General features: G+C 49.7%; 1 protein-coding gene across 1 annotated transcript in view; it reads right to left on the bottom strand.

The window, feature by feature from the left end:
• LOC148521284 (cholesterol 24-hydroxylase-like) overlaps positions 1-24,910 on the bottom strand; it is a 64,438-nt gene that overhangs the window by 4,708 nt on the left and 34,820 nt on the right. Inside the window, exons 12-13 of the mRNA XM_088475407.1 lie at positions 22,649-22,759; positions 949-1,037 (exon numbers count right to left, since the gene is read on the bottom strand). Of these exons, the coding sequence (XP_088331533.1) occupies positions 949-1,037; positions 22,649-22,759 (200 nt within the window). The remainder of the gene's footprint in view (positions 1-948; positions 1,038-22,648; positions 22,760-24,910) is intronic.

Here is a 24,910-nt window from a genome sequence, read left to right as displayed (position 1 = left end):
TGCTTAGGGGCTGGAGGTGTGTCACATGACTGCAGTTATGGTAGGGGAGAGGTGCTTAGGGGCTGGTGGTGTGTCACATGACTGCAGTTATGGTAGGGAAGAGGTGCTTAGGGGCTGGCGGTGTGTCACATGACTGCAGTTACGGTAGGAGAGAGGTGCTTAGGGGCTGGAGGTGTGTCACATGACTGTAGTTACGGTAGGGGAGAGGTGCTTAGGGGCTGGTGGTGTGTCACATGACTGCAGTTATGGTAGGGAAGAGGTGCTTAGGGGCTGGAGGTGTGTCACATGACTGCAGTTATGGTAGGGGAGAGGTGCTTAAGGGCTGGTGGTGTGTCACATGACTGCAGTTATGGTAGGGAAGAGGTGCTTAGGGGCTGGAGGTGTGTCACATGACTGCAGTTATGGTAGGGGAGAGGTGCTTAGGGGCTGGTGGTGTGTCACATGACTGCAGTTATGGTAGGGAAGAGGTGCTTAGGGGCTGGAGGTGTGTCACATGACTGTAGTTACGGTAGGGGAGAGGTGCTTAGGGGCTGGAGGTGTGTCACATGACTGCAGTTACGGTAGGGGAGAGGTGCTTAGGGGCTGGAGGTGTGTCACATGACTGCAGTTACGATAGGGAAGAGGTGCAAGTGCTTAGGGGCTGGTGGTGTGTCACATGACTGCAGTTATGGTAGGGAAGAGGTGCTTAGGGGCTGGAGGTGTGTCACATGACTGCAGTTATGGTAGGGGAGAGGTGCTTAGGGGCTGGAGGTGTGCTGGTAGGGAGGTCTGCAGCCTCTGCAGTTACAGGAACACAGGCAGTGGCACATATATAGGACCTCTTCCTCCGGTTCCAGGTCATACAATACTGCACATGCTGCCAGCTCCTGCTGCTACATGGGTGAACAGAAAATCTACACACAGGTGACAAACTTTAGTGAGCGCAGACTGTTTCCCTTCATAACTCACTTTGGGGCGTTACGACTGAATCTGTCCGGATCAAAGGTGGCTGGATCTGTAAAGAACTGCTCCATCCTCCCAGTGACGTAGGAGTAGGTCTACAGGGGACAGAAAGCCACAGATGTGATCCACTGTGCCACAGAAAAACACTACGGGACAGTGGGATGTGAGTGGTTAAATATAAATGTTATGTTCATGACACATTGGGGTCTATTTACTAAGCTTTGTTAGGAGATAAAGTGAACGGTGATAAGGTACCAGCCAATCAGCTCCTAACTGTCAATTTTCAAACACAGCCTGTGACATGGCAGTTAGGAGCTGATTGGCTGGTACCTTACCTCCGTTCCCTTTATCTCCTAACACAGCTTAGTAATTAGACCCCATTATCCCGGAAGCACCTGTCCATACAGTTTATGATAGTGGAATTAGCAGAGTATATCCAGCCAAAGGCAGTACACGAGGGCAGTACAAGGGGTCATACGTGTATACAGATGTTAAGTGAGCAGGGGTGCTGGTGGCGGTTAGTCCACACGTGAAACAGCTTAACCAGGTTTTAGGTTTATTAACCAGGTAGAATAACAAGTGGTTTGGACACAGGGTTAAACAGTTTTACGGCGGTTTTAGCACCGGATGCAGCTTGGAGTGATAAGGGTATGCTGGGCATTGTTGTGTGCCAAAAATAGCTGGAGCATACACCCTAGTGGTGTGTGGCGCTGTGCTCTACAGTACAAGTGGTGGTTGTACAGGGCACTTGCGGTGCCTTGTATGGTTGAACAAGTAGCTGGGAGTCTCAGGGGCACGTCCATACACTAAGGACACCGCGCAGAAGCCGCTCATGCACAATAGCACATGTCGGATGATAGACCTCCTGACAGAGTGACAGCGGGTCCTTGAGACTACCGACTCTGCTTGCAATATGGCTAGAGGCAGCGCAGAGCTCTCCTCATCCAACAGGTGGCAGTGCCAGATATATCAGTCAGTCCTGAAAATCGCTGGACAAAGCAGAGCTGAACAGGCTGAAGAGAGGCCAAGGCATGCCTGCAGACAGCCAATAAGCCGTCATAGTGTCTCAGCAGCCAGCCAATAAGCCATCAGAGTGTCTCAGCAGCAAGCCAATAAGCCGTCATGGTGTCTCAGCAGACAGCCAATAAGCCGTCATAGTGTCTCAGCAGCCAGCCAATAAGCCATCAGAGTGTCTCAGCAGCCAGCCAATAAGCCGTCATGGTGTTTCAGGAGCCAGCCAATAAGCCGTCAGAGTGTCTCAGCAGCCAGCCAATAAGCCGTCATAGTATCTCAGCAGCAAGCCAATAAGCCGTCATAGTGTCTCAGCAGACAGCCAATAAGCCGTCATAGTATCTCAGCAGCAAGCCAATAAGCCGTCATAGTGTCTCAGCAGACAGCCAATAAACCGTCATAGTGTCTCAGCAGACAGCCAATAAGCCGTCATAGTGTCTCAGCAGACAGCCAATAAGCCGTCATAGTGTCTCAGCAGCCAGCGAATAAGCTGTCATAGTGTCTCAGCAGACAGCCAATAAGCTGTCATGGTGTTTCAGCAGCTAGCCAATAAGCCGTCATAGTGTCTCAGCAGCCAAACAATAAGCCGTCATAGTGTCTCAGCAGACAGCCAATAAGCCGTCATAGTGTCTCAGCAGCCAGCCAATAAGCCGTCATAGTGTCTCAGCAGCCAGCCAATAAGCCGTCAGAGTGTCTCAGCAGTCATATTGTCTCAGCAGACAGCCAATAAACCACCATAGTGTCTCAGCAGACAGCCAATAAGCCGTCATAGTGTCTCAGCAGCCAGCCAATAAGCCGTCATGGTGTTTCAGCAGCCAGCCAATAAGCCGTCATAGTGTCTCAGCAGCCAGCCAATAAGCTGTCATAGTGTCTCAGCAGACAGCCAATAAGCCGTCATAGTGTCTCAGCAGCCAGCCAATAAGCCGTCATAGTGTCTCAGCAGACAGCCAATAAGCCGTCATAGTGTCTCTGCAACCAGCCAATAAGCCAACAGAGTGTCTCAGCAGACAGCCAATAAGCCGTCATAGTGTTTCAGCAGACAGCCAATAAGCCAACAGAGTGTCTCAGCAGACAGCCAATAAGCCAACAGAGTGTCTCAGCAGACAGCCAATAAGCCGTCATAGTGTCTCAGCAGCCAGCCAATAAGCCGTCTTAGTGTCTCAGCAGCCAGCCAATAAGCCAACAGAGTGTCTCAGCAGACAGCCAATAAGCCGTCATAGTGTCTCAGCAGACAACCAATAAGCTGTCATAGTGTCTCAGCAGACAGCCAATAAGCCGTCAGAGTTTCTCAGCAGCCATCAGATTGTCTCAGCAGCCAGCCAATAAGCCGTCATAGTGTCTCAGCAGCCAGCCAATAAGCCGTCATAGTGTCTCAGCAGCCAGCCAATAAGCCGTCATAGTGTCTCAGCAGCCAGCCAATAAGCCGTCATAGTGTCTCAGCAGCCAGCCAATAAGCCGTCATGGTGTTTCAGCAGCCAGCCAATAAGCCGTCATGGTGTTTCAGCAGCCAGCCAATAAGCCGTCATGGTGTCTCAGCAGCCAGCCAATAAGCCGTCATAGTGTCTCAGCAGCCAGCCAATAAGCCAACAGAGTGTCTCAGCAGACAGCCAATAAGCTGTCATGGTGTTTCAGCAGCCAGCCAATAAGCGGTCATACTGTCTCAGCAGACAGCCAATAAGCCGTCAGAGTGTCTCAGCAGCCAGCCAATAAGCCGTCATAGTGTCTCAGCAGCCAGCCAATTAGCTGCCATAGTGTCTCAGCAGCCAGCCAATAAGCCGTCAGAGTGTCTCAGCAGCCAGCCAATTAACCATCATAGTGTCTCAGCAGACAACCAATAAGACGTCAGAGTGTCTCAGAAGACAGCCAATAAACCATCAGAGTGTCTCAGCAGCTAACCAATAAGACGTCAGAGTGTCTCAGCAGCCAGCCAATAAGCCATCATAGTGTCTCAGCAGCCAGCCAATAAGCCGTCATAGTGTCTCAGCAGCCAGCCAATAAGCCGTCATGGTGTTTCAGCAGCCAGCCAATAAGCCGTCATGGTGTCTCAGCAGCCAGCCAATAAGCCGTCATAGTGTCTCAGCAGACAGCCAATAAGCCGTCATAGTGTCTCAGCAGCCAGCCAAGAAGCCAACAGAGTGTCTTAGCAGACAGCCAATAAGCTGTCATAGTGTCTCAGCAGACAGCCAATAAGCTGTCATGGTGTTTCCGCAGCTAGCCAATAAGCCAAGCCGTCATAGTGTCTCAGCAGCCAGCCAATAAGCCGTCAGAGTGTCTCAGCAGCCAGCCAATTAACCATCATAGTGTCTCAGCAGACAACCAATAAGACGTCAGAGTGTCTCAGAAGACAGCCAATAAACCATCAGAGTGTCTCAGCAGCTAACCAATAAGACATCAGAGTGTCTCAGCAGCCAGCCAATAAGCCATCATAGTGTCTCAGCAGCCAGCCAATAAGCCGTCATAGTGTCTCAGCAGCCAGCCAATAAGCCGTCATGGTGTTTCAGCAGCCAGCCAATAAGCCGTCATAGTGTCTCAGTAGACAGCCAATAAGCCGTCATGGTGTTTCAGCAGCCAGCCAATAAGCCGTCATGGTGTTTCAGCAGCCAACCAATAAACCATCATAGTGTCTCAGCAGACAGCCAATAAGACGTCAGAGTGTCTCAGAAGACAGCCAATAAACCATCAGAGTGTCTCAGCAGCCAACCAATAAGACGTCAGAGTGTCTCAGCAGCCAGCCAATAAGCCGTCATGGTATTTCAGCTGCCAGCCAATAAGCCGTCATAGTGTCTCAGCAGCCAGCCAATAAACTGTCAGAGTGTCTCAGCAGCCAGCCAATAAGCCGTCATGGTGTCTCAGCAGCCAGCCAATAAGCCATCATAGTGTCTCAGCAGCCAGCAAATAAGCCGTCATAGTGTCTCAGCAGCAGCCAGCCAATAAGCCGTCAGAGTGTCTCAGCAGCCAGCCAATAAGCCGTCATGGTGTCTCAGCAGCCAGCCAATAAGCCGTCATGGTGTCTCAGCAGACAGCCAATAAGCCGTCATGGTGTCTCAGCAGCAGCCAGCCAATAAGCCGTCAGGGTGTCTCAGCAGCCAGCCAATAAGCCGTCACGGTGTCTCAGCAGCCAGCCAATAAGCAGTCACGGTGTCTCAGCAGACAGCCAATAAGCCGTCACGGTGTCTCAGCAGCCAACCAATAAGCCGTCACGGTGTCTCAGCAGACAGCCAATAAGCCGTCACGGTGTCTCAGCAGACAGCCAATAAGCCGTCACGGTGTCTCAGCAGACAGCCAATAAGCAGTCACGGTGTCTCAGCAGACAGCCAATAAGCCGTCATAGTGTCTCAGCAGCCAGCCAATAAGCCAACAGAGTGTCTCAGCAGCCAGCCAATAAGCCCTCATAGTGTCTCAGCAGCCAGCCAATAAGCCGTCATGGTGTTTCAGCAGCCAGCCAATAAGCCGTCATGGTGTCTCAGCAGACAGCCAATAAGCCGTCATGGTGTTTCAGCAGCCAGCCAATAAGCCGTCATAGTGTCTCAGCAGACAGCCAATAAGACGTCAGAGTGTCTCAGAAGACAGCCCATAAACCGTCAGAGTGTCTCAGCAGCCAACCAATAAGACGTCAGAGTGTCTCAGCAGCCAGCCAATAAGCCGTCATGGTATTTCAGCTGCCAGCCAATAAGCCGTCATAGTGTCTCAGCAACCAGCCAATAAACCGTCAGAGTGTCTCAGCAGCCAGCCAATAAGCCGTCATAGTGTCTCAGCAGCCAGCCAATAAGCCATCATAGTTTGTCAGCAGACAGCCAATAAGCCATCATGGTGTCTCAGCAGCCAGCCAATAAGCCATCAGAGTGTCTCAGCAGCCAGCCAATAAGCCGTCATAGTGTCTCAGCAGCCAGCCAATAAGCCGTCATAGTGTCTCAGCAGCCAGCCAATAAGCCGTCATGGTGTCTCAGCAGCCAGCCAATAAGCCATCATGGTGTCTCAGCAGCCAGCCAATAAGCCATCATGGTGTCTCAGCAGACAGCCAATAAGCCGTCATGGTGTCTCAGCAGACAGCCAATAAGCCGTCATGGTGTCTCAGCAGACAGCCAATAAGCCGTCATAGTGTCTCAGCAGCAAGCCAATAAGCCAACAGAGTGTCTCACCAGACAGCCAATAAGCGGTCATAGTGTCTCAGCAGACAGCCAATAAGCGGTCATAGTGTCACAGCAGACAGCCAATAAGCCAACAGAGTGTCTCAGCAGCCAGCCAATAAGCCGTCATAGTGTCTCAGCAGCCAGCCAATAAGCTGTCATAGTGTCTCAGCAGACAGCCAATAAGCCGTCATGGTGTCTCAGCAGCAGCCAGCCAATAAGCCGTCAGAGTGTCTCAGCAGCCAGCCAATAAGCCGTCATGGTGTCTCAGCAGCCAGCCAATAAGCCGTCATGGTGTCACAGCAGACAGCCAATAAGCCGTCATGGTGTCTCAGCAGCCAACCAATAAGCCGTCATGGTGTCTCAGCAGACAGCCAATAAGCCGTCATGGTGTCTCAGCAGACAGCCAATAAGCAGTCATAGTGTCTCAGCAGACAGCCAATAAGCCGTCATAGTGTCTCAGCAGACAGCCAATAAGCCAACAGAGTGTCTCAGCAGCCAGCCAATAAGCCGTCATAGTGTCTCAGCAGCCAGCCAATAAGCCGTCATGGTGTTTCAGCAGCCAGCCAATAAGCCGTCATGGTGTCTCAGCAGACAGCCAATAAGCCGTCATGGTGTTTCAGCAGCCAGCCAATAAGCCGTCATAGTGTCTCAGCAGCCAACCAATAAACCGTCATAGTGTCTCAGCAGACAGCCAATAAGACGTCAGAGTGTCTCAGAAGACAGCCAATAAACCGTCAGAGTGTCTCAGCAGCCAACCAATAAGACGTCAGAGTGTCTCAGCAGCCAGCCAATAAGCCGTCATGGTATTTCAGCTGCCAGCCAAAAAGCCGTCATAGTGTCTAAGCAACCAGCCAATAAACCGTCAGAGTGTCTCAGCAGCCAGCCAATAAGCCGTCATAGTGTCTCAGCAGCCAGCCAATAAGCCGTCATAGTGTCTCAGCAGCCAGCCAATAAGCCGTCATAGTTTGTCAGCAGACAGCCAATAAGCCATCATGGTGTCTCAGCAGCCAGCCAATAAGCCATCAGAGTGTCTCAGCAGCCAGCCAATAAGCCGTCATAGTGTCTCAGCAGCCAGCCAATAAGCCGTCATAGTGTCTCAGCAGCCAGCCAATAAGCCGTCATGGTGTCTCAGCAGCCAGCCAATAAGCCGTCATGGTGTCTCAGCAGCCAGCCAATAAGCCGTCATGGTGTCTCAGCAGACAGCCAATAAGCCGTCATGGTGTCTCAGCAGACAGCCAATAAGCCGTCATAGTGTCTCAGCAGCAAGCCAATAAGCCAACAGAGTGTCTCACCAGACAGCCAATAAGCGGTCATAGTGTCTCAGCAGACAGCCAATAAGCGGTCATAGTGTCGCAGCAGACAGCCAATAAGCCAACAGAGTGTCTCAGCAGACAGCCAATAAGCCAACAGAGTGTCTCAGCAGCCAGCCAATAAGCCGTCTTAGTGTCTCAGCAGCCAGCCAATAAGCCAATAGAGTGTCTCAGCAGACAGCCAATAAGCCGTCATAGTGTCTCAGCAGACAGCCAATAAGCCAACAGAGTGTCTCAGCAGACAGCCAATAAGCCAACAGAGTGTCTCAGCAAATAGCCAATAAGCCGTCATAGTGTCTCAGCAGCCAGCCAATAAGCCAACAGAGTGTCTCAGCAGCCAGCCAATAAGACGTCACAGTGTCTCAGCAGACAGCCAATAAGCGGTCATAGTGTCTCAGCAGACAGCCAATAAGCCGTCAGAGTGTCTCAGCAGACAGCCAATAAGCCGTCACAGTGTCTCAGCAGCCAGCCAATAAACCATCATAGTGTCTCAGCAGCCAGCCAATAAGCCATCAGAGTGTCTCTGCAGACAGCCAATAAGCCGTCACAGTGTCTCAGCAGCCAGCCAATAAACCATCACAGTGTCTAAGAAGACAGCCAATAAGCCGTCACAGTGTCTCAGCAGCCAGCCAATAAGCCTTCATAGTGTCTCAGCAGACAGCCAATAAGCCATCAGAGTGTCTCAGCAGCCAACCAATAAGACGCAGAGTGCCTCAGCAGCCAGCCAATAAGCCGTCATAGTGTCTCAGCAGACAGCCAATAAGCCATCAGAGGGTATCACCAGCCAGCAAATAAGCCAACAGAGTGTATCAGCAGACAGCCAATAAGCCGTCATAGTGTCTCAGCAGACAGCCAATAAGCCAACAGAGTGTCTCAGCAGGCAGCCAATAAGCGATCATAGTGTCTCAGCAGACAGCCAATAAGCCAACAGAGAGTATCAGCAGACAGCCAATAAGCGGTCATAGTGTCTCAGCAGATAGCCAATAAGCCAACAGAGTGTCTCAGCAGACAGCCAATAAGCCAACAGAGTGTCTCAGCAGACAGCCAATAAGACGACATAGTGTCTCAGCAGACAGCCAATAAGGCAACAGAGTGTCTCAGCAGACAGCCAATAAGCCAACAGAGTGTCTCAGCAGACAGCCAATAAGCCGTCATAGTGTCTCAGCAGACAGCCAATAAGCCAACAGAGTGTCTCAGCAGACAGCCAATAAGCCAACAGAGTGTCTCAGCAGCCAACCAATAAGCCGTCATAGTGTCTCAGCAGCAAGCCAATAAGCCGTCATAGTGTCTCAGCAGCCAGCCAATAAGCCGTCATAGTGTCTCAGCAGCCAACCAATAAACCGTCATAGTGTCTCAGCAGACAGCTAAGAAGCTGTCATAGTGTCTTAGCAGCCAGCCAATAAGCTGTCATAGTGTCTTAGTAGCCAGCCAATAAGCTGTCATAGTGTCTCAGCAGCCAGCCAATAAGCTGTCATAGTGTCTCAGCAGCCAGCCAATAAGCTGTCATAGTGTCTCAGCAGCCAGCCAATAAGCTGCCATAGTGTCTCAGCAGCCAGCTAAGAAGCTGTCATAGTGTCTCAGCAGCCAGCCAATAAGCCGTCATAGTGTCTCAGCAGACAGCCAATAAGCCAACAGAGTGTATCAGCAGACAGCCAATAAGTGGTCATAGTGTCTCAGCAGACAGCCAATAAGCCAACAGAGTGTCTCAGCAGACAGCCAATAAGCCGTCATAGTGTCTCAGCAGACAGCCAATAAGCCGTCATAGTGTCTCAGCAGCCAGCCAATAAGCCGTCATAGTGTCTCAGCAGCCAGCCTATAAACCGTCATAGTGTTTCAGCAGCAAGCCAATAAGCCGTCATAGTGTCTCAGCAGACAGCCAATAAGCCATCAGAGTGTCTCAGCAGACAGCCAGTAAGCCGTCATAGTGTCTCAGCAGATAGCCAATAAGCCGTCATAGTGTCTCAGCAGCCAGCCAATAAGCCAACAGAGTGTCTCAGCAGACAGCCAATAAGCTGTCATAGTGTCTCAGCAGACAGCCAATAAGCTGTCATGGTGTTTCAGCAGCTAGCCAATAAGCCAAGCCGTCATAGTGTCTCAGCAGCCAGCCAATAAGCCGTCATGGTGTTTCAGCAGCCAGCCAATAAGCCGTCATAGTGTCTCAGCAGACAACCAATAAGCCGTCATGGTGTTTCAGCAGCCAGCCAATAAGCCGTCATAGTGTCTCAGCAGCCAACCAATAAGCCGTCATAGTGTCTCAGCAGACAGCCAATAAGCCGTCATAGTGTCTCAGCAGACAGCCAATAAGCCGTCATAGTGTCTCAGCAGCCAGCCAATAAGCCGTCATAGTGTCTCAGCAGCCAGCCAATAAGCCGTCATGGTGTTTCAGCAGCCAGCCAATAAGCCGTCATAGTGTCTCAGCAGACAGCCAATAAGCCGTCATGGTGTTTCAGCAGCCAGCCAATAAGCCGTCATAGTGTCTCAGCAGCCAACCAATAAACCATCAGAGTGTCTCAGAAGACAGCCAATAAACCGTCAGAGTGTCTCAGCAGCCAACCAATAAGACGTCAGAGTGTCTCAGCAGCCAGCCAATAAGCCGTCATGGTATTTCAGCTGCTAGCCAATAAGCCGTCATAGTGTCTCAGCAGCCAGCCAATATGCCGTCAGAGTGTCTCAGCAGCCAGCCCATATGCCGTCAGAGTGTCTCAGCAGCCAGCCAATAAGCCGTCATAGTGTCTCAGTAGCCAGCCTATAAGCCGTCATAGTGTCTCAGCAGCCAGCCAATAAGCCGTCATAGTGTCTCAGCAGGCAGCTAGTAAGCCGTCATAGTGTCTCAGCAGACAGCCAATAAGCCGTCATGGTGTCTCAGCAGCCAGCCAATAAGCCATCAGAGTGTCTCAGCAGCCAGCCAATAAGCCGTCAGAGTGTCTCAGCAGCCAGCCAATAAGCCGTCAAAGTGTCTCAGCAGCCAGCCAATAAACCGTCATAGTGTCTCAGCAGACAGCCAATAAGACGTCATGGTGTTTCAGCAGCCAGCCAATAAGCCGTCATGGTGTCTCAGCAGCCAACGAATAAGCCGTCATGGTGTCTCAGCAGAAAGCCAATAAGCCGTCATAGTGTCTCAGCAGACTGCCAATAAGCCGTCATAGTGTCTCAGCAGACAGCCAATAAGCCGTCATAGTGTCTCAGCAGACAGCCAATAAGCCGTCATGGTGTTTCAGCAGCCAGCCAATAAGCCGTCATGGTGTCTCAGCAGCCAACTAATAAGCCGTCATAGTGTCTCAGCAGACTGCCAATAAGCCGTCATAGTGTCTCAGCAGACAGCCAATAAGCCGTCATAGTGTCTCAGCAGCCAGCCAATAAGCCAACAGAGTGTCTCAGCAGCCAGCCAATAACCCGTCATAGTGTCTCAGCAGCCAGCCAATAAGCCGTCATAGTGTCTCAGCAGACAGCCAATAAGCCGTCATGGTGTTTCAGCGGCCAGCCAATAAGCCGTCATAGTGTCTCAGCAGCCAACCAATAAACCATCATAGTGTCTCAGCAGACAGCCAATAAGACGTCAGAGTGTCTCAGAAGACAGCCAGTAAACCATCAGAGTGTCTCAGCAGCCAACCAATAAGACGTCAGAGTGTCTCAGCAGCCAGCCAATAAGCCGTCATGGTATGTCAGCTGCCAGCCAATAAGCCATCATAGTGTCTCAGCAGCCAGCCAATAAACCATCAGAGTGTCTCAGCAGCCAGCCAATAAGCCGTCATAGTGTCTCAGCAGCCAGCCAATAAGCCGTCATAGTGTCTCAGCAGCCAGCCAATAAGCCGTCATAGTTTCTCAGCAGACAGCCAATAAGCCATCATGGTGTCTCTGCAGCCAGCCAATAAGCCGTCAGAGTGTCTCATCAGCCAGCCAATAAGCCGTCATGTTGTTTCAGCAGCCAGCCAATAAGCCGTCATGGTGTCTCAGCAGCCAGCCAATAAGCCGTCATAGTGTCTCAGCAGACAGCCAATAAGCCGTCATGGTGTTTCAGCAGACAGCCAATAAGCCGTCATAGTGTCTCAGCAGACAGCCAATAAGCCGTCATTGTGTCTCAGCAGACAGCCAATAAGCCGTCATAGTGTCTCAGCAGCAAGCCAATAAGCCAACAGAGTGTCTCAGCAGACAGCCAATAAGCGGTCATAGTGTCTCAGCAGACAGCCAATAAGCGGTCATAGTGTCGCAGCAGACAGCCAATAAGCCAACAGAGTGTCTCAGCAGACAGCCAATAAGCCAACAGAGTTTCTCAGCAGACAGCCAATAAGCCGTCATAGTGTCTCAGCAGACAGCCAATAAGCCAACAGAGTGTCTCAGCAGACAGCCAATAAGCCAACAGAGTGTCTCAGCAGACAGCCAATAAGCCGTCATAGTGTCTCAGCAGCCAGCCAATAAGCCAATAGAGTGTCTCAGCAGCCAGCCAATAAGACGTCATAGTGTCTCAGCAGACAGCCAATAAGCGGTCATAGTGTCTCAGCAGCCAGCCAATAAGCCATCAGAGTGTCTCAGCAGACAGCCAATAAGCCGTCACAGTGTCTCATCAGCCAGCCAATAAACCATCATAGTGTCTCAGCAGCCAGCCAATATGCCGTCAGAGTGTCTCAGTAGACAGCCAATAAGCCGTCACAGTGTCTCAGCAGCCAGCCAATAAACCATCACAGTGTCTCAGAAGACAGCCAATAAGCCGTCACAGTGTCTCAGCAGCCAGCCAATAAGCCGTCATAGTGTCTCAGCAGACAGCCAATAAGCCATCAGAGTGTCTCAGCAGCCAACCAATAAGACGCAGAGTGTCTCAGCAGCCAGCCAATAAGCCGTCATAGTGTCTCAGCAGACAGCCAATAAGCCATCAGAGGGTCTCACCAGCCAGCCAATAAGCCAACAGAGTGTATCAGCAGACAGCCAATAAGCCGTCATAGTGTCTCAGCAGATAGCCAATAAGCCAACAGAGTGTCTCAGCAGACAGCCAATAAGCCGTCATAGTGTCTCAGCAGACAGCCAATAAGCCAACAGAGTGTAACAGCAGACAGCCAATAAGCGGTCATAGTGTCTCAGCAGACAGCCAATAAGCCAACAGAGTGTCTCAGCAGACGGCCAATAAGCCGTCATAGTGTCTCAGCAGACAGCCAATAAGCCAACAGAGTGTCTCAGCAGACAGCCAATAAGCCAACAGAGTGTCTCAGCAGACAGCCAATAAGCCGGCATAGTGTCTCAGCAGACAGCCAATAAGCCAACAGAGTGTCTCAGCAGACAGCCAATAAGCCAACAGAGTGTCTCAGCTGCCAGCCAATAAGCCGTCATAGTGTCTCAGCAGACAGCCAATAAGCCAACAGAGTGTCTCAGCAGACAGCCAATAAGCCAACAGAGTGTCTCAGCAGACAGATAATAAGCCGTCATAGTGTCTCAGCAGCAAGCCAATAAGCCGTCATAGTGTCTCAGCAGCCAGCCAATAAGCCGTCATAGTGTCTCAGCAGCCAGCCAATAAGCCGTCATAGTGTCTCAGCAGACAGCCAATAAGCCAACAGAGTGTCTCAGCAGACAGCCAATAAGCCGTCATAGTGTCTCAGCAGCCAGCCAATAAGCCGTCATAGTGTCTCTGCACCCAGCCAATAAGCCATCATAGTGTCTCAGCAGCCAGCCAATAAGCCATCATAGTGTTTCAGCAGCCAGCCAATAAGCCGTCATGTTGTCTCAGCAGACAGCCAATAAGCCGTCATGGTGTCTCAGCAGCCAGCCAATAAGCCGTCAGAGTGTCTCAGAAGACAGCCAATAAGCCAACAGAGTGTCTCAGGAGATAGCCAATAAGCCGTCAGAGTGTCTCAGAAGACAGCCAATAAACCGTCATAGTGTCTCAGCAGCCAGCCAATAAACCATCAGAGTGTCTCAGCAGCCAACGAATAAGCCGTCAGAGTGTTTCAGCAGACAGCCAATAAGCCATCATAGTGTCTCAGCAGACAGCCAATAAGACGTCAGAGTGTCTCAGCAGACAGCCAATAAGCAGTCATAGTGTCTCAGCAGACAGCCAATAAGCGGTCTTGGAGTCTCAGCAGACAGCCAATAAGCCGTCAGAGTGTCTCAGAAGACAGCCAATAAGCCATCATGGTGTCTCAGCAGACAGCCAATAAGCGGTCATAGTGTCTCAGCAGACAGCCAATAAGCGGTCATAGTGTCTCAGCAGACAGCCAATAAGCCGTCATAGTGTCTCAGCAGACAGCCAATAAGCCCTCAGAGTGTCTCAAAAGACAGCCAATAAGCCATCATAGTGTCTCAGCAGACAGCCAATAAGCGGTCATGGTGTCTCAGCAGACAGCCAATAAGCCGTCAGAGTGTCTCAGCAGCCAGCCAATAAACCATCATAGTGTCTCAGCAGACAGCCAATAAGCCGTCATAGTGTCTCAGAAGACAGCCAATAAACCGTCATAGTGTCTCAGCAGCCAGCCAATAAGCCATCAGAGTGTCTCAGCAGCCAACCAATAAGCCGTCAGAGTGTCTCAGAAGCCAGCCAATAAGCCGTCATAGTGTCTCAGCAGCCAACCAATAAGACGTCAGTGTCTCAGCAGCCAGCCAATAAACCGTCATAGTGTCTCAGCAGACAGCTAAGAAGCTGTCATAGTGTCTTAGCAGCCAGCCAATAAGCTGTCATAGTGTCTCAGCAGCCAGCCAATAAGCTGTCATAGTGTCTCAGCAGCCAGCCAATAAGCTGTCATAGTGTCTCAGCAGCCAGCCAATAAGCCGTCATAGTGTCTCAGCAGACAGCCAATAAGCCGTCAGAGGGTCTCACCAGCCAGTCAATAAGCCAACAGAGTGTATCAGCAGACAGCCAATAAGCCGTCATAGTGTCTCAGCAGACAGCCAATAAGCCAACAGAGTGTCTCAGTAGACAGCCAATAAGCCGTCATAGTGTCTCAGCAGACAGCCAATAAGCCAACAGAGTGTATCAGCAGACAGCCAATAAGCGGTCATAGTGTCTCAGCAGACAGCCAATAAGCCAACAGAGTGTCTCAGCAGACAGCCAATAAGCCGTCATAGTGTCTCAGCAGACAGCCAATAAGCCAACAGAGTGTCTCAGCAGACAGCCAATAAGCCAACAGAGTGTCTCAGCAGACAGCCAATAAGCCGGCATAGTGTCTCAGCAGACAGGCAATAAGCCAACAGAGTGTCTCAGCAGCCAGCCAATAAGCCAACAGAGTGTCTCAGCAGCCAGCCAATAAGCCGTCATAGTGTCTCAGCAGACAGCCAATAAGCCAACAGAGTGTCTCAGCAGCCAGCCAATAAGCCAACAGAGTGTCTCAGCAGACAGCCAATAAGCCGTCATAGTGTCTCAGCAGCCAGCCAATAAGCCGTCATAGTGTCTCAGCAGCCAGCCTATAAGCCGTCATAGTGTTTCAGCAGCCAGCCAATAAGCCATCATAGTGTCTCAGCAGACAGCCAATAAGCCAACAGAGTGTCTCAGCAGACAGCCAATAAGCCGTCATAGTGTCTCAGCAGACAGCCAATAAGCCGTCATAGTGTCTCAGCAGCCAGCCAATAAGCCGTCATAGTGTCTCAGCAGCCAGCCAATAAGCCGTCATAGTGTTTCAGCAGCCAGCCAATAAGCCGTCATGGTGTCTCAGCAGACAGCCAATAAGCCGTCATAGTGTCTCAGCAGACAGCCAATAAGCGGCCATAGTGTCTCAGCAGACAGCCAAAAAGCCGTCAGAGTGTCTCAGAAGACAGCCAATAAGCCAACAGAGTGTCTCAGCAGACAGCCCATAAACCGTCACAGTGTCTCAGCAGACAGCCAATAAGCCGTCATAGTGTCTCAGAAGACAGCCAATAAACCGTCATAGTGTCTCAGCAGCCAGCCAATAAGCCATCAGAGTGTCTCAGCAGCCAACCAATAAGCCATCAGAGTGTCTCAGCAGACAGCCAATAAGCCGTCATAGTGTCTCAGAAGACAGCCAATAAGACGTCAGAGTGTCTCAGCAGACAGCCAATAAGCCGTCAGAGTGTCTCAGAAGACAGCCAATAAGCCGTCATAGTGTCTCAGAAGACAGCCAATAAGACGTCAGAGTGTCTCAGCAGCGAGCCAATAAGCCGTCAGAGTGTCTCAGCAGACAGCCAATAAGCCAACAGAGTGTCTCAGAAGACAGCCAATAAGCCGTCATGGTGTCTCAGCAGACAGCCAATAAGCGGTCATAGTGTCTCAGCAGACAGCCAATAAGCGGTCATAGTGTCTCAGCAGACAGCCAATAAGCCGTCATAGTGCCTCAGCAGACAGCCAATAAGCGGTCATGGTGTTTCAGCAGACAGCCAATAAGCCGTCAGAGTGTCTCAGCAGCCAGCCAATAAACCATCATAGTGTCTCAGCAGACAGCCAATAAGCCGTCATAGTGTCTCAGAAGACAGCCAATAAACCGTCATAGTGTCTCAGCAGCCAGCCAATAAGCCGTCAGAGTGTCTCAGCAGCCAACCAATAAGCCGTCAGAGTGTCTCAGCAGACAGCCAATAAGCCGTCATAGTGTCTCAGAAGCCAGCCAATAAGCCATCATAGTGTCTCAGCAGCCAACCAATAAGACGTCAGAGTGTCTCAGCAGCCAGCCAATAAGCCATGATAGTGTCTCAGCAGACAGCTAAGAAGCTGTCATAGTGTCTTAGCAGCCAGCCAATAAGCTGTCATAGTGTCTTAGCAGCCAGCCAATAAGCTGTCATAGTTTCTCAGCAGCCAGCCAATAAGCTGTCATAGTGTCTCAGCAGCCAGCCAATAAGCTGCCATAGTGTCTTAGCAGCCAGCTAAGAAGCCATCATAGTGTCTCAGCAGCCAGCCAATAAGCCTTCATAGTGTCTCAGCAGCCAGCCAATAAGCTGTCATAGTGTCTTAGCAGCCAGCCAATAAGCCGTCAGAGTGTCTCAGCAGCCAGCCAATAAGCTGCCATAGTGTCTTAGCAACCAGCCAATAAGCTGTCATAGTGTCTCAGCAGCCAGCCAATAAGCCGTCAGTGTCTCAGCAGCCAGCCAATAAGCAGTCAGAGTGTCTCAGCAGCCAGCCAATAAGCCGTGATAGTGTCTCAGCAGCCAGTCAATAAGCCGTCAGTGTCTCAGCAGCCAGCCAATAAGTCATGGTGTTTCAGCAGACAGCCAATAAGCCGTCAGAGTGTCTCAGCAGCCAGCCAATAAACCATCATAGTGTCTCAGCAGACAGCCAATAAGCCGTCATAGTGTCTCAGAAGACAGCCAATAAACCGTCATAGTGTCTCAGCAGCCAGCCAATAAGCCATCAGAGTGTCTCAGCAGCCAACCAATAAGCCGTCAGAGTGTCTCAGCAGACAGCCAATCAGCCGTCATAGTGTCTCAGAAGCCAGCCAATAAGCCATCATAGTGTCTCAGCAGCCAACCAATAAGACGTCAGAGTGTCTCAGCAGCCAGCCAATAAACCGTCATAGTGTCTCAGCAGACAGCTAAGAAGCTGTCATAGTGTCTTAGCAGCCAGCCAATAAGCTGTCATAGTGTCTCAGCAGCCAGCCAATAAGCTGTCATAGTGTCTTAGCAGCCAGCCAATAAGCTGTCATAGTGTCTCAGCAGCCAGCCAATAAGCTGCCATAGTGTCTCAGCAGCCAGCCAATAAGCTGTCATAGTGTCTTAGCAGTCAGCCAATAAGCCGTCAGAGTGTCTCAGAAGACAGCCAATAAGCCAACAGAGTGTCTCAGGAGATAGCCAATAAGCCGTCAGAGTGTCTCAGAAGACAGCCAATAAACCGTCATAGTGTCTCAGCAGCCAGCCAATAAACCATCAGAGTGTCTCAGCAGCCAACGAATAAGCCGTCAGAGTGTTTCAGCAGACAGCCAATAAGCCATCATAGTGTCTCAGCAGACAGCCAATAAGACGTCAGAGTGTCTCAGCAGACAGCCAATAAGCAGTCATAGTGTCTCAGCAGACAGCCAATAAGCGGTCTTGGAGTCTCAGCAGACAGCCAATAAGCCGTCAGAGTGTCTCAGAAGACAGCCAATAAGCCATCATGGTGTCTCAGCAGACAGCCAATAAGCGGTCATAGTGTCTCAGCAGACAGCCAATAAGCGGTCATAGTGTCTCAGCAGACAGCCAATAAGTCGTCATAGTGTCTCAGCAGACAGCCAATAAGCCCTCAGAGTGTCTCAAAAGACAGCCAATAAGCCATCATAGTGTCTCAGCTGACAGCCAATAAGCGGTCATGGTGTCTCAGCAGACAGCCAATAAGCCGTCAGAGTGTCTCAGCAGCCAGCCAATAAACCATCATAGTGTCTCAGCAGACAGCCAATAAGCCGTTATAGTGTCTCAGAAGACAGCCAATAAACCGTCATAGTGTCTCAGCAGCCAGCCAATAAGCCATCAGAGTGTCTCAGCAGCCAACCAATAAGCCATCAGAGTGTCTCAGAAGCCAGCCAATAAGCCGTCATAGTGTCTCAGCAGCCAACCAATAAGACGTCAGTGTCTCAGCAGCCAGCCAATAAACCGTCATAGTGTCTCAGCAGACAGCTAAGAAGCTGTCATAGTGTCTTAGCAGCCAGCCAATAAGCTGTCATAGTGTCTCAGCAGCCAGCCAATAAGCTGTCATAGTGTCTCAGCAGCCAGCCAATAAGCTGTCATAGTGTCTCAGCAGCCAGCCAATAAGCCATCATAGTGTCTCAGCAGACAGCCAATAAGCCGTCAGAGGGTCTCACCAGCCAGTCAATAAGCCAACAGAGTGTATCAGCAGACAGCCAATAAGCCGTCATAGTGTCTCAGCAGACAGCCAATAAGCCAACAGAGTGTCTCAGTAGACAGCCAATAAGCCGTCATAGTGTCTCAGCAGACAGCCAATAAGCCAACAGAGTGTATCAGCAGACAGCCAATAAGCGGTCATAGTGTCTCAGCAGACAGCCAATAAGCCAACAGAGTGTCTCAGCAGACAGCCAATAAGCCGTCATAGTGTCTCAGCAGACAGCCAATAAGCCAACAGAGTGTCTCAGCAGACAGCCAATAAGCCAACAGAGTGTCTCAGCAGACAGCCAATAAGCCGGCATAGTGTCTCAGCAGACAGGCAATAAGCCAACAGAGTGTCTCAGCAGCCAGCCAATAAGCCAACAGAGTGTCTCAGCAGCCAGCCAATAAGCCGTCATAGTGTCTCAGCAGACAGCCAATAAGCCAACAGAGTGTCTCAGCAGCCAGCCAATAAGCCAACAGAGTGTCTCAGCAGACAGCCAATAAGCCGTCATAGTGTCTCAGCAGCCAGCCAATAAGCCGTCATAGTGTCTCAGCAGCCAGCCTATAAGCCGTCATAGTGTTTCAGCAGCCAGCCAATAAGCCGTCATAGTGTCTCAGCAGACAGCCAATAAGCCAACAGAGTGTCTCAGCAGACAGCCAATAAGCTGTCATAGTGTCTCAGCAGCCAGCCAATAAGCCGTCATAGTGTCTCAGCAGCCAGCCAATAAGCCGTCATAGTGTCTCAGCAGCCAGCCAATAAGCCGTCATAGTGTTTCAGCAGCCAGCCAATTAGCCGTCATGGTGTCTCAGCAGACAGCCAATAAGCCGTCATAGTGTCTCAGCAGACAGCCAATAAGCGGTCATAGTGTCTCAGCAGACAGCCAATAAGCCGTCAGAGTGTCTCAGAAGACAGCCAATAAGCCAACAGAGTGTCTCAGCAGACAGCCCATAAACCGTCACAGTGTCTCAGCAGACAGCCAATAAGCCGTCATAGTGTCTCAGAAGACAGCCAATAAACCGTCATAGTGTCTCAGCAGCCAGCCAATAAGCCATCAGAGTGTCTCAGCAGCCAACCAATAAGCCATCAGAGTGTCTCAGCAGACAGCCAATAAGCCGTCATAGTGTCTCAGAAGACAGCCAATAAGACGTCAGAGTGTCTCAGCAGACAGCCAATAAGCCGTCAGAGTGTCTCAGAAGACAGCCAATAAGCCGTCATAGTGTCTCAGAAGACAGCCAATAAGACGTCAGAGTGTCTCAGCAGCCAGCCAATAAGCCGTCAGAGTGTCTCAGCAGACAGCCAATAAGCCAACAGAGTGTCTCAGAAGTCAGCCAATAAGCCGTCATGGTGTCTCAGCAGACAGCCAATAAGCGGTCATAGTGTCTCAGCAGACAGCCAATAAGCGGTCATAGTGTCTCAGCAGACAGCCAATAAGCCGTCATAGTGCCTCAGCAGACAGCCAATAAGCGGTCATGGTGTTTCAGCAGACAGCCAATAAGCCGTCAGAGTGTCTCAGCAGCCAGCCAATAAACCATCATAGTGTCTCAGCAGACAGCCAATAAGCCGTCATAGTGTCTCAGAAGACAGCCAATAAACCGTCATAGTGTCTCAGCAGCCAGCCAATAAGCCATCAGAGTGTCTCAGCAGCCAACCAATAAGCCGTCAGAGTGTCTCAGCAGACAGCCAATAAGCCGTCATAGTGTCTCAGAAGCCAGCCAATAAGCCATCATAGTGTCTCAGCAGCCAACCAATAAGACGTCAGAGTGTCTCAGCAGCCAGCCAATAAGCCATGATAGTGTCTCAGCAGACAGCTAAGAAGCTGTCATAGTGTCTTAGCAGCCAGCCAATAAGCTGTCATAGTGTCTTAGCAGCCAGCCAATAAGCTGTCATAGTTTCTCAGCAGCCAGCCAATAAGCTGTCATAGTGTCTTAGCAGCCAGCCAATAAGCTGTCATAGTGTCTCAGCAGCCAGCCAATAAGCTGCCATAGTGTCTTAGCAGCCAGCTAAGAAGCCATCATAGTGTCTCAGCAGCCAGCCAATAAGCCTTCATAGTGTCTCAGCAGCCAGCCAATAAGCTGTCATAGTGTCTTAGCAGCCAGCCAATAAGCCGTCAGAGTGTCTCAGCAGCCAGCCAATAAGCTGCCATAGTGTCTTAGCAACCAGCCAATAAGCTGTCATAGTGTCTCAGCAGCCAGCCAATAAGCCGTCAGTGTCTCAGCAGCCAGCCAATAAGCAGTCAGAGTGTCTCAGCAGCCAGCCAATAAGCCGTGATAGTGTCTCAGCAGCCAGTCAATAAGCCGTCAGTGTCTCAGCAGCCAGCCAATAAGTCATGTTGTTTCAGCAGACAGCCAATAAGCCGTCAGAGTGTCTCAGCAGCCAGCCAATAAACCATCATAGTGTCTCAGCAGACAGCCAATAAGCCGTCATAGTGTCTCAGAAGACAGCCAATAAACCGTCATAGTGTCTCAGCAGCCAGCCAATAAGCCATCAGAGTGTCTCAGCAGCCAACCAATAAGCCGTCATAGTTTCTCAGAAGCCAGCCAATAAGCCATCATAGTGTCTCAGCAGCCAACCAATAAGACGTCAGAGTGTCTCAGCAGCCAGCCAATAAACCATCATAGTGTCTCAGCAGACAGCCAATAAGCCGTCATAGTGTCTCAGAAGACAGCCAATAAACCGTCATAGTGTCTCAGCAGCCAGCCAATAAGCCGTCAGAGTGTCTCAGCAGACAGCCAATCAGCCGTCATAGTTTCTCAGAAGCCAGCCAATAAGCCATCATAGTGTCTCAGCAGCCAACCAATAAGACGTCAGAGTGTCTCAGCAGCCAGCCAATAAACCGTCATAGTGTCTCAGCAGACAGCTAAGAAGCTGTCATAGTGTCTTAGCAGCCAGCCAATAAGCTGTCATAGTGTCTTAGCAGCCAGCCAATAAGCTGTCATAGTGTCTCAGCAGCCAGCCAATAAGCTGTCATAGTGTCTTAGCAGCCAGCCAATAAGCTGTCATAGTGTCTCAGTAGCCAGCCAATAAGCTGCCATAGTGTCTTAGCAGCCAGCTAAGAAGCCGTCATAGTGTCTCAGCAGCCAGCCAATAAGCCGTCATAGTGTCTCAGCAGCCAGCCAATAAGCTGTCATAGTGTCTTAGCAGTCAGCCAATAAGCCGTCAGAGTGTCTCAGCAGCCAGCCAATAAGCTGCCATAGTGTCTTAGCAGCCAGCCAATAAGCTGTCATAGTGTCTCAGCAGCCAGCCAATAAGCCGTCAGTGTCTCAGCAGCCAGCCAATAAGCAGTCAGAGTGTCTCAGCAGCCAGTCAATAAGCCGTCATAGTGTCTCAGCAGCCAGTCAATAAGCCGTCAGTGTCTCAGCAGCCAGCCAATAAGCAGTCAGAGTGTCTCAGCAGCCAGCCAATAAGCCGTCATAGTGTCTCAGCAACCAGCCAATAAGCCGTCATAGTGTCTCAGCAGACAGCCAATAAGCCGTCATAGTGTCTCAGCAGACTGTCAGTAAGCCGTCAGAGTGTCTCAGCAGCCAGCCAATAAGCCGTCATAGTGTCTCAGCAGCCAGCCAATAAGCTGTCATAGTGTCTCAGCAGACTGTCAGTAAGCCGTCAGAGTGTCTCAGCAGCCAGCCAATAAGCTATCAGTGTCTTAGCAGCCAGCCAATAAAAAGTAAAAACATAGTACAGGGTCACTGTAGTATACTTGCCTCCATTTATCAAAAGCCCTCTGGAGGGAGGTGTGTATGGAGTGAGGAGGTAGTTTGCGTCAAAGCTGCCCAACCACCAACTGATGCAATTTAAAGCAGTGTTGGGTGGGGCCAGGGTGACTGAATTTACCACAAATCGCATCATGAAGCCCCAAGCCAATGGGGAAGTGGCCAGATGCCAGTGTGCCTCATGGACATTCCAGGAGAGTAGACAAATATGCACCAATGCCCATCACTTAGTGCCCAGAATCCCTAACCAGCAACAATACTTTCCATTTGGATTTAGATCTCCAACATTGCATTTAGCTGCAAAACTTCCACTGAACCACAGCAACCAATTAGCAATGCGCTTTTATCAGTAAGGATCAAGTTAGACAATGAAAGCAAGTATCCAATTGGTTGCTATGATTTGGTGAAAATCATTATATGGCACTAGTGATTTTAGTGAAAGGAAGATCTTTATGAGATCCTCAAGTGTGGTTATATATAGAGGTCAGGTATATTGTGGTTTCATTTAAGGAAATTAGAATGTAAGCTCTCACGAGCAGGGCCCTCTACCCTCATGTGCTTTTCCTTCTCTCATTTATATCATCATCTCCTTACTGCCTACAACAGCACCTAACCTTTGTGATCGGCCGCCCCGCGGCATATTTGGATATTATGACGGCTGCTGGATCAATGTTTATAAACCATGTCTGTGTCCTGCAATGTTCTGCACTTAAGTCACCTTTTGTCTAGTTTTGTTCATACGGCTTCTGTACTGTGTAAGGCGCTGCGGAGCCCTTGTGGAGCCATATAAATAAGGATAATAATAATTATATATTGTAACTTTTTTCCTACCAGCACTGTTGTATGTTTTGGAATCCTGATTCCTTCAACAACAAGATCATCTTCTATTAGCCGAGAGGTTCCTGGGGCGCTGGGGTACAATCTCAGGGTCTCTTTCAGTACCTGGATAGACAGTGAAAATTCAAGAGGAAAACAGATATATTGTTGGCGTTGCAAGCACGCGCTATTACAGGGAGTTTTCTTGCATTGTGCCTAAAGGGGACAGTAATAGCACAAAATGGAAAAGAAAGCTCCACTCTCCCCTATCAGTACATAACACACTGTACTTGGGACACAAGGACATAGGTTGAGTTGTTTTCTTGTGGCCACCACAGTCCACAGTGCAAACACCAAACCGCAGTCACCCCCATCTCTCCTCCCCACCCCTCATATATCGTCACACGCGGGTAGAGTTACCACCTTGTCATTTCAGATTCCTGGGCAGGGGGCATGGCACAGGTTGTGGCCAATACCGCAGAAGGGTGATAACTATCAGCTATCAGCACTGTCCTTCTCTCCCTCCTCCGGAGCTAGCAGCAGCCCGGCGGCTGATGGCAGAGCAGAGCAGCCGCCGGGCAGAGAAGGACAGCGCTATCAGCGCTGTCCTTCTCTCTCCACCCCCACTAGCAACAGCCCGGCGGCTGCAAACTAGACAGAGCAGCCGCTGGGCAAATAGAAGGTAGCGCTATCAGCGCTGATCTTTTCTCTGCCCCCCCACCCACCGCCCTGTTAGCGGCTCCCCAGCGGCTGCAAATAGTAGAGGGAGCAGCCGCTGGCCAAAGAGCCAACCCCTTCTCTCCCTCCTCCATTTTTGCAAACCCCACCCCATATATAAACAGCAAAGCCATATATAAACAGTATATATATATATATATATACTGTGTATGTATATGTATGTTTTATATATATATATATATATATATATATATACTGTGTATATATGTACACACTGTGTATATATATATATATATATATATATATATATATATACATACATACACACACTATATATATATATGTGTGTATATATATATATATATATATATATATATACACGTGTGATCTTTTGACATGGATATAGATATACTGTGTATATACAATATATATATATGTGTGTATGCGTGCATATATACTATATATATATATACATATATATAGTGTGTGTGGAGCCCCCCTATCGATGTTAAACAATCGATTGTTTATATCGATGGTTGAACCAATCGGCCATCGATGGTACAGCTGTCAATGACCAGAACTACAGTATACCATAAAAATTTACATTTTTATGGCATATGGGGCTCTATTTATTAACATTATTTTTACTAAAATAAAGTGAAAAAGGGTGTTTTCACACCCTTTTCACATTATTTTAGTTTCACCTGTAGTTATTACAGGGCAATTGGAGTAGAATTAGTAAAATTCTACTCCAACCCCTAAGTATCATTTATTTTTAGTAAAGCAGATCGCATTTCCCATAATTGTAATGGGAAATGTGATCCGACCAGAGTTACTAAAAATAAATTGTAAAAAATTGTAAAAAAATTGTAAAAAAATACCGGGGGAAGCCCTGTGATAATAATGCCACCTGGAGGTGGCGTTATCCAGGGTCTAACGGGGAGAGCAGAGGCGGGAGCCGGTACCAGTAATCAGCTATGTGGTCTAAACAGACCGCAAGCTGATTGCTGTAAAAAAAAGAAAAAAAAATTGAAACATTTTTTTTTTACTTACCTGAATCCAGGGACCGGTGATCGGTCCTCCGGTGATGGCTCCTCTCCGGTCAGCTGGTCTCCCATAGTGCACTGCGGCCCGGTCATCAGGTGATCGGGTCCCAGTGCAGTATGGGAGATCACCTGATCGGGAAGCCCGGAGAAGATCACCGGAGGCCAGAAGGATGCAGGTAAGTGTAATGAAGGGAGGGGGGATCGCGGGGGGCGGGGCTTAGCGTCGGTGGGGGGTAGCAGCGACGGTGGGTCGGCGCATGCGTGGGCTCTTAGTCGCTGTATTTTTTCCGAAAATACCACGACTAGAGTGCGGATGGGATCCGCAGGGACAGAGCTTTATCACAAGCTCTGTCCCTGCAAGGGATTTATAGTAAATCCCTGTGATATTGCCTGAATTCGCAATGCAAATTCACTCGGTAATATCACACTACAATCCACATTCAATATGCGGATTGTAGTAAATAGAGCCCAAGGTGTTTTAAAAAAAATAGCTTTGAAATAGTTTTAAAAAGATGTTCTTGACCTAATTCAATCATAAAAAAAAAACGACAAT

The sequence above is a fragment of the Taudactylus pleione genome, unplaced genomic scaffold, assembly GCF_031769625.1.
Source record: "Taudactylus pleione unplaced genomic scaffold, aTauple2 ptg000171l, whole genome shotgun sequence".
Classification (NCBI taxonomy): domain Eukaryota; kingdom Metazoa; phylum Chordata; class Amphibia; order Anura; family Myobatrachidae; genus Taudactylus; species Taudactylus pleione.
This window is presented reverse-complemented; position numbering and strand designations above follow the sequence as displayed.